Source organism: Dipodomys ordii, unplaced genomic scaffold (genome assembly GCF_000151885.1).
Source record: "Dipodomys ordii isolate 6190 unplaced genomic scaffold, Dord_2.0 Scaffold41, whole genome shotgun sequence".
In the NCBI taxonomy this organism is placed as follows: Eukaryota; Metazoa; Chordata; class Mammalia; order Rodentia; family Heteromyidae; genus Dipodomys; species Dipodomys ordii.
This window is the reverse complement of record NW_012267257.1, coordinates 14,672,078-14,681,909: the sequence shown is the minus strand read 5'-3', so window position 1 is coordinate 14,681,909 and position 9,832 is coordinate 14,672,078. Positions and strand designations below refer to the sequence as shown.

The 9,832-nt window shown below is 42.3% G+C and overlaps 1 protein-coding gene across 1 annotated transcript in view; it reads left to right on the top strand.

Annotated features, from left to right (window-relative positions):
- Pdzd2 (PDZ domain containing 2) overlaps positions 1-9,832 on the top strand; it is a 249,321-nt gene that overhangs the window by 184,394 nt on the left and 55,095 nt on the right. Inside the window, exons 7-9 of the mRNA XM_013018674.1 lie at positions 2,942-3,087; positions 6,148-6,267; positions 7,134-7,248. Coding sequence (XP_012874128.1) covers positions 2,942-3,087; positions 6,148-6,267; positions 7,134-7,248 — 381 coding nt within the window. The remainder of the gene's footprint in view (positions 1-2,941; positions 3,088-6,147; positions 6,268-7,133; positions 7,249-9,832) is intronic.

Below are 9,832 nucleotides of genomic sequence, written 5' to 3'. Positions count from 1 at the left end.
TGGCGCTGTGGCTCAAGTGGTAGAGTGCTAGCCCTGAGCTGAAGAGCTGAGGGACAGCGCCCAGGCCCAGAGTTCAAGCCCCACAACCAAAAAAAAAAAAAAATTAAGACTGGGAGTTCAAGATACCAGTTCGCAGTAGAGCACTTTCCTAGCCATTGCCAGGGCCTTGCCTTGGTCCTCAGCACCAAAACAAAGCAAAACTGCACTAAAAAGGCTTGCTAAATAGGACCCAAAGTACTAACCACAGAAGTGCAAAGTGGTACCCGTGTACAGCTGTAATCCCAAGTGATTGTGTTGCCTGCTTCTCTATGGTGTCAGTGCAGAGAGAAAATTCCCTAACAGGGCCTTTTGCAAATTATATCTGGTCATTAAGCCACATGACTGTATTGTATACTAGGTTGAAACTGAACATTTTGCTAATCAAAAAACACCATTAAGCCAGGCACCAGAGGCCCCTGCATAGAATCCTAGGGACCAAAGAGGCGGAGATCTGAGAACTGTAGTTCGATGCCAGCCCAAGCAGACAAATCCAAGATACTATTACAGAACCCCAGAAGTAGAGGTGTGACTCAAGTGGTACAGCATCAGCCTTAAGCAGAAAAATCTAAACAAAAGTGTGAGACCCTGAGCTCAAGCTCCAGTACCAGCATATGCACACACACACACACACACACACACACACACGACAGTGAAAAGGGAAGAAGAGGTGTGGCTCAGTGTTAGAGTGCCTGCCTAGCAAGCACGTGGCCCTGAGTTCAAATCCCAGGACCTCCATCACTGAAAAAAGGTAAGGCACAGATATGGAGAAAACACTTACATAGATTTCAGCAACACTTAGTAATCGAAGATATCCATTAAAAATAAAAGCCCCGGGGGCTGGGAAGGTGGCTCAGTGGTAGAGCGCTTGCCTTACATGCATGAGGCTCTGGGTTCAATTCCTCAGCACCACATAAGCAAAAAGAAAAAAGCCGGAAGTGACGCTGTGGCTCAAGTGGTAGAGCGCTAGCCTTGAGCTGAAGAGCTGAGAGACAGCACCCAGGCCCAGAGTTCAGGCCTCACGACCGGACTCAAAAAAAAATAAAAATAAAAACCCCAAGCCAGGCACTGGCTCATAGTGTGCTAGCCTCGTGCAAGATAGCTCAGGGACAGCACCCAGGCCCTGAGTTCAAGCCACAGAACCAACAAAAAATTATATATATATATATATATATATATGAACCAATAATAAAATGACAGAAACGTGAACAAACATGAACAGAACAAGCACTTTACAAAAGAAAAACAGCCAATACATATATGAAAAGTAACCTCACCTCATTAGTCATTGGTAAAATGCAAATTCGAAACCAGAATGAGATCTCACGAACCTACTAGAATGAGGAGAATGTAAAGAAACTAGAACTCATCATGCTAGTGAGCAGCACTACAGAGGTGAAGCATGTGTATGTAGCAAGTGCCTCCACTCTGGGTGTCTCCCAACGGAGATGCACCTGCTACAGACAGATAGAAGAATATTTAATACCGTAGATTCTAGGTCAGAGGTCGGCTAATTGCAACCCAAATGTTATATGTGTGTGGCCTACAAGCTAGAAACACTTTCTACATTTTTTTGGTGTGGTACTGAGGCTTGAACTCAGAGTCTGATGCTATCTAAGCAGGTACTCTACCACTTGAGCCATACCTTCAACCCAGAATTTACATTTTTAGTGAACCATTAAAAAAAAAGAAGGAAAATAGAAAAGAAAAACCATGCATAGACCTCAAAACCAAAAGCATATACTGTATGGCCCTTACCAGAGCAAAGTTTGCATGACACTTGTTTTAGATATAAAGCTGCAAACAAGGCAAAATGTCCATCAAGAATAGCACAGATAAACAAATCGCAATATATTTATATAATGGAATATTACACAAGAGGGGCAGAAGCAAATTATTGGCATACAATAATTTGACTGATTCCCACAAATAAATATTAAGAACAAGAATCCAGACACTCAAAAAAGTGCATATTGTTTGTTTTGTCAAGGGCAATACTAGAGTCTTACACTTGCTAGACAGGTTGTAGAACACCTGAGTCACAACTCCAATCCTTTTCTGCTTTAGTTATTTTTCTGATGTTTTTAGATGTTTGCTTTCCAATATGGTCTTATATGTTTGTGTGGAGCCAGTAGTAGACCACAATTCACCTACCTGCTTCTCACATAGGTAGAATTACAGACAGTCTTGTCAATTTAGATGGAGGGGTCTTGGTAATATTTTGCCTGAATTGGCCTCAAATCATGATCCTCCTGTTATCTGTCTCAGTCTGAGATCATTGAGATTACATATAAGACCCAATTTAGCCTATGTTAATCTAGCCTATATTCATTTATATAAACTTCAATAAATAGGCAAAACTGATTTATGATGTCCAAAGTCAACATCATGGAATGAGAGTTGGTGAGGTTCTGATTAATATTGTACTTTTTAATTGGAAAATAGGTTAGGGATATGTTCACCCTGTAAATTTTCATTCACTGGTACACTTAGAATTAGTACACTTTCTCTTAAGTTGTTTTAATGTACTTGAACAAAAAGTTTCTTTAAAAGTCATTATTCATCTGGTCATGGTCATACCTCCAGGAGTTGGTGGCAGATTTTCAAGTTCATAGCAAACCTGCTTTGTAGACTTTCTCCCCACATCTACAAATAACCTGGAATGAATATAAGCATTGCCTTTCCCCAGTCTCATCATTTCTTCCTAACTTGACATTCATAATTGCAACAATTCATCACTTCAAACTTTGGTTTGATTATGGCCTATTGGGTATCTTGGGTGCCAGGCCTTCTGAAACTCCCTATTTGGCTATGAATGCCATGTGTTCATGCCTGTGGATGGATGCACTGAAGATTCTTCTCGTTCCTTACCAAGCCATGCTTTTCCCACTCTCTTTATCTCCAGGAGGTGTCCACCGCCTAGAGTCTGTTGAAGAATACAATGAGCTGATGGTACGCAATGGGGACCCTCGAGCCAGGATGCTGGAGGTCTCCCGAGATGGCCGAAAACACTCCCTTCCCCAGCTGCTGGACTCCTCTGGGTCATCTCAGGTCAGTTCTGGGCCTGGGTTCGCTCACAGCCACAGTTGCTTGGTTAGGGAGAGAAGAGCAGGCCATACGCCAGCCTCCAGGCTCGTTTCATTTATTTGTCCTTTTAAACACCAGGATGAACCTTAGTGTGAAGGACTCCCCATCTGTGTGGACTATGAGCAGTTGAGGCCAGAGAGATAGTAGAGACCAAGAAGACAGTAGAGAGAATTGCTGTCTACCCACAGAACTAGAAGGAAGTCAGTTTGAATGAATAGGGAAACAAGAATCTTCTATTGGATCTCAACATGTTGATTCCCTTCCTTCTGTGTGTTTTGGAACTAAGAAATTGCGCTCAACTGCCAGGAGACAGTGGCGTCTTCTAGTCTGTGGTGAACCACCATTGCTTATTTTATGCGAGCATCATGTGTCAGTGTAACAGCTGTATGGGTGGGTGGGTTGAACACGTGCCTCTGCCCTGTCTGGGGTCCTACCTGCTGTACAGTGACAACTCAGACAGCCAAGATCAGCTATGTAGAGAAGAGCTGTTCCCATCAGAGCCCTGGCTCCATAAACCTGCACGAGGCTCCTCCTCCGACACACTGTCCTCGACTTTTGCCATCTGGTTTTCAGGCCTATGAGCAAGAGAAGGCTGGTTGAAGTGACACCCACAAGTCCTTGGGGGACTTTGGGGGCAGTAGCGTTGTAAAAGAGTTGGCTCAGCCTGTCTTGACTCGACTTTTGATATGGTAGGAGCATTGCAGATGTATCGATTGAACATCAAGGAAGTTAAAAATATTTTGCCTAAGACTCACATGGCTCTGTGAAGAGACATGTGTGAGTATGGTTGGTTATAATGCAGGAAAGTATTGGTAGTGTTTCTGGTGCTCTTTACCTGACTAGGGAGTATCCTTGTTTCAGAGACAGGGTAGGGGATAAGGCTGTTTTGTGTTGTCTTCACAACACAATCTCACAGGTGATTGTCTATGGTCTGTTAAAACTTACCCACTGCCAGCAGACAGATGGGTCTGTGAGCCTGTTCAGAATGACTTCAGTTGAACTCACAGAGATATGAGGAAGACCAGAAAACCATCAGAGAGCCTCGTTGTCAAGGCTGTTTTAGTTAATATAGAAGATAAGTTTACTGTTGTTTATGCCAGTCAGACTGATCAAGGAAACCTGGTCATATTTAGAGCCCAAGCTTCCAGAAATCAGGAAGCTCATACTAATATAAAAGTCTTAGAGGGCTGGGAAGGTGGCTCAGTGGTAGAGCGCTTGCCTTGCATGCCTGAGGCCCTGGGTTCAATTCCTCAGCACCACATAAGCAAAAAGAAAAAAGCCGGAAGTGGTACTGTGGCTCAAGTGGTAGAGCACTATCCTTAAGCTGAAGAGCTGAGGGACAGCACCCAGGCCCAGAGTTCAGGCCCCACGACCGGACCCAAAAAAAAAAGAAAAAAGAAAAAAAAGTCTTCGAAACAAGTTCTTTCCCTCTTCAAATTGTTATTTTGCTTATTTTCTGTCCTTTATTTCCCCCATGATTGGCCTTGTTTTTTCTGTTCTCTCTCCCTCCACTAAAAAGTCATGCCTAGATTAGAGTTTTCCAATAAAACTTTCTGCAGGGATGGAAGGGTTTTGTTTTTGTTTTTGTTTTTGTTGGTTGTGGAGCTTGAACCCAGGGCCTGGGTGCTATCCCTGAACTTCACTCTACCACTTTGAGCCACAGCGTCACTTGTGGTTTGCTGGTGATTACTTGGAGCCTCATGGATTTTGAATCATGAGCCTCTGATCTCAGCCTCTTGAGTAACTAGAATTACAGATGGATGGAAGTATTTTGTGTCTGTATTATCTAAGACGGTTGCCTTAGGTGACTACTTAGCACATAGAACGTGACTAGTGCATTTTAATCTTTAACATTATGTTTAAACTCTAGGCACCATTGGTGGTGAGCAGTCACTATATTAGACAACACAGCCTGGAATGTACAGGTGAAGCCCGGCACTCTGCCGTGAAGCATGCTTCGGCTGCTTTCCACAAGGAGGAGTGAGTAAGGCAGGGTCAGAGCTTAGTGATGAGAGGAGTTCTCTCATGGAGATCAGACTCGAATCCGTGTCTGGTCCTCTCTGCAGTGGTTTCAGTAAAACTGTAGTAACCTTGCCAAGCCTTCAGCATTGATGTTTTAGACCAAGTCTGGGAGGCTCAGATTCCTGGCAGATTTGGTACCACTTCGCAGTGTAATTGCTCTAAACTGTGTGGGATACAAAAATATCATTGGGGGACATTTCTATATTTCAGCATAGCAGGCACAAATTTAAGGATAAAATCTATTTTGTGATTTCTCTTTTTGTATATTAAACATGAAATGATTTATTTTTGGCTCATGTTAGAATCTCTAAGCCCCTAAGACATTTACTTTTTCTTCCTAAGAGTAGCAAAGTACAAGGCTGATGATGTTTAGAATACATAGCCTGATCTGACTGCTGTGGTCCAAAAAGGGAAAGTGTGGCTTAGGGAAAAGATTTTATTTTCCAAATATGAGGGATTAGAGCTGAAATAGCTACCATGTCTCAGCAGGGTATTTCATGTGGAATAACAGTTGTCTGGGTCTGTGGTTTGCCATATGTAAGAAACAAGGATTACTGAGTTTTTGAATGAGCAAATTTAGTTTAAAATGGTGAGATACTTTCTGACCATGACTGTGAAGTTGGGAAGGGGATGTGGTAGGAGAGTGATTTCCAACTACCATCCAACCACAGGGTGGTTATCTCATATCTTTGAGGCCTCTTGGTTTCTGGTTCCTGACTCCATTCCAGAAGGATCTGTAAAATATGGAGAAGGAAAGAACAACATGAGTGCTCGAGGTTGCTAAGTAGTTCTTTACGAGGGTGGGGAGGCATGTAGATCTATAACAGCAGAGGGTCTTTCTCCAATATTACTCATGGTAAACTTCCTTTAATTCACTAGACCAGAGATGGAGCAGAGAAATACTGTCATCTCAACAAAAGACTGACATTTTCATGCCTGTGTATATTTGTGTGCCAGGGCCCCCAACACATATCTTTACTCTTACCTTCCTCTGGCTTTTAGGAATACCACATCGTGAAGAAGTCCACCCGCTCCCTGAGCACCACCCATGTGGAATCTCCATGGAGACTCATCCGGCCGTCTGTCATCTCCATCATTGGGTTGTATAAAGAAAAAGGCAAGGTGAGCTCTTTTTCTGCAGGCTCCCTCCTGGCCTTCCAGCTAATAGGTGGCATTATTCCTTGGATGGTTAATTTCAGTTTTTAGATTTTATTATCTTTTGTTACATGAGATTAAAAAACAACAGGAACAAGAGAGATAGAGGGAGCGGCTGTAGTATGGGTTTCCCAGCCTTCTTTCCTGTGGGCCCCAGTGTATGCAATGGTTACCTCCACTTTGCCTTTAGGATGCAGAGTTACAGCACTTGGCTGGCTCTAGGGAAAATCAAAAGTGGAATGAAAGGTCCTCAATCATTTCTTCTTTTTGTTGTGAGTATTGAATCCACTTTTCCTAACTTCTGCTTCCAGTGACAGAAACTCAAGACCCAGTAGCTTCAGGAAGTACTCCGTTATCCTTTGAGTAAAGTTCATGGCATGGCTATTACTATAAAAAGAATGATATGCATAACTTGACATTACTCATAGATCAAAATGTATCCAAAAATGCAAGTACTGAAGCAAATATGGCACCTTTCATATGGCAAGAACATGTGATTCCCAAGACCTATGTGGTTGATCTGTGTGAAATTTCAGTTCTTGGAGGTCTAAGATCGTCAGATCTTAGCCATTTCATATAAATCAGCCTCAACTGTCTTCCTTTTAATGGAATGCGTGACTTAGACAATGCAATTAGATCTGAGGAAGGAAATAGGGAAGGGATGAACGTTGGAGCTTATGGCTCATTGAACAGAAGTTCTTCACCTGATTAGGCAGACACCTTGGTCACATACAACAGCAGGAAAGGTGCTTGCAGTTATATTCTGCGATAGGAAAGGTGTCCTCTGTTAAATACTGCAATGTCAACCTGACTCATATCTGCTTTGAATGTAGGGCCTTGGCTTTAGTATTGCTGGAGGTCGGGACTGTATTCGAGGCCAGATGGGAATTTTTGTCAAGACCATTTTCCCAAATGGATCAGCTGCAGAGGACGGAAGACTTAAAGAAGGTAGGAGAAAGCCTCTTGGTGATTCTTAGGAACACTGAGCTTCAATTCCATGAGGATCTGCCCCTGCCCAGGTGTAATGTAAAAGGCACAATAACTAAGGCTGGGGTAGGCGTAGGCTGACTCTAGCGCTCATCATGGACAGCTGAGCTTCTATTTCCTCAGCTGTAAATTTAAAATGGTATCATCTACCTGGAAGAGCTGATGATCAGATGATCGGATAGTACATGAAAAGGGGCTTGATATTTTTATTGGAGACTTGGGCCCTTAGTCCTTGATCATGTTCTTTGCCTTGAAAATTCCTATGAGTGCTAAACGTCAGTGGTTCAGACCTATTATCCTAGCTACTGAAGAGGCCGAGATCTGAAGATCATAGTTCAGAGCCAGCCTGGGCAAAAAAAGTTCCCAATTAGCCAGCAAAAAGCTGAATGTGAAGCTGTGGCTCAAATTGGTAGAGTACTAGACTTGGGAAAAAATTCCTAAGAGTTTTGTGATCCATGCTCATCTCAGAGATAGTAGGAAAGCAGAGTTCCTGGTCATTCCTTAGTAGCCACTCAATATCTTCCTGTCAAAATCAACCACCCTGTCATTTGGTTCCTAAATGACCCCAACTCCATAGCACCTGCCTTTTTTTTTTTTTTTTTTTGCCAGTCGTAGGGCTTGAACTCAGGGCTTGGGCACTGTCCCTGAGCTTCTTTTGCTCAAGGTTAGCACTCTACCACTTTAGCCACCAGCGCCACTTCTGGCTTTTTCTGTTTATGTGTTAGTGAAGAATCGAACCCAGGGCTTCATGCATGCTAGGCAAGCACTCTACCACTAAGCTCAGTACCTGCCATTTTATCACATATAAGAATACTCAGCAAGTTCCTTTGAGTATAAATGAAGGTAAAATTGAGGTGCTAAGTTATACTTGCAAGTCCATCTTTTTAAATGTCTAAATATATATCACCTTTTGTGTGGTGCTTAAAATATTTACAAAGGCTTTCCATCTATGTATCCCGTTAACTGTGTTTACAAACCTGTTGGAGGCACTACTAGAGTGATCTTACAGGTGAGGAAAGGGACACTCAGAAATGTAAGGTGACTAGAAACTGTCTCACTCTTACATACTAACTGGGAAATTCTAGCACTGTTTCTGATGCTGAGTTCAGTTCACCTCCCATTTTCCTACTGCTGCCTCATTTGAATGCAAGAGGACTGAACAATCACAATTCATCTTCCCTCTTGAATATACTGTGATAGTTGAGCGAGATAAAAACTAAATAGCCCAAAACTTTCCTTCCGATACTGATATAATATCTGCCTTTAGTAAAGAGAATCTGATGTTTGTGTTTGAAATCTGTGTATTTACTATGAATTAGTTCTCTAAATTGGCTGTATGCATATTTCTTATGACAAAATTAAGAAATTCTGAACAGACTTTTTTTGGGTGGGGCCTGAACTTGGGCCTGGGTGCAGTCCCTCAGCTCTTCAGCTCAAGGCTACTTCCGGCTACAGAGCCACTTCTGGCTTTTTCTGTTTGTGTGGTGCTGAGGAATCAAACCCAGGGCCTCATGCATGCGCATCAAGCACTCTATCACTGAGCCACCTTCCCAGCCCCTGAATAGACATTTTAAATAACATTTATCAAAGTGTGAATCTTGATATCCCCCCCACACTTTAATATATGTCTTCCATAAGAGTATTTCTGGTTGTCTTGGGAAATGATGTGACACTTCAATTCTGTTGGTCCCAACTATCGGGGCTGTTGTTTTATAGAAATTTACTTTAGGAAACTGGTAAGAGTGCAGGGGCCATCCCTTCTTACAGCAGAGCAAGCACAGAAGCTTATCTGCTAACAGTGGCATGACCAGCCGCCATACTTCCAGGGCAGGTGAAGAGTTAACCCCCAGGTGGTATTTGTGTCTAGTCTTAGATCCACGTAAAACTCCAGCAGAGCACTTTCACATGATTGAAATTCATCCTGCAAGGTTAAATTAGTGGCACTTGATTCTCCTAAATACTATTTTCTCCTATGTGTTCATTTATGAGCAACATAAGCCATTGGCATTGATTTTCAACTCATTGAGTGAGATGCCTTTTAAAAATCTTACATAAATTTTTATCAGCATGGGCAGTCATTTTAATGTCTTCATGCTTTTCCCATGTGGACACAATTGGTTATATTAGGTGGTTTTTAAAGAGAGATTTTTTTTTACTCACTCTACAACTTCTGAAATTTCATTAAAGATAAAGCACGTGATAAAATACTCTGAACATTGCTACAGGATTTCATGGTCTACACAACAGGCTGCTGGAATTGGCTGGCTGTGAGATGTGAAAATGTGTGCTTTTCTGCTGCTCTGCATTTTCTTGTAGGTGGTGGACAAGGTCTCTCTGCTAAGGAAAGTTCATCTGGGCTTCTCTCTGGGGACTCTCTGAAGGGTTGATGAACTGTTATTCCAAATAATAAAAAGAAAAACAGCCCATGCAACAAAAGCACAAACCAGAAACAAGTTTTTATAAGTCAACAGGATGTCCAAGTTCTTTTATAGTCCCAGCAGACAGTATCAACAGCTTGAAAATATTGACCCAACGTCATTATTCT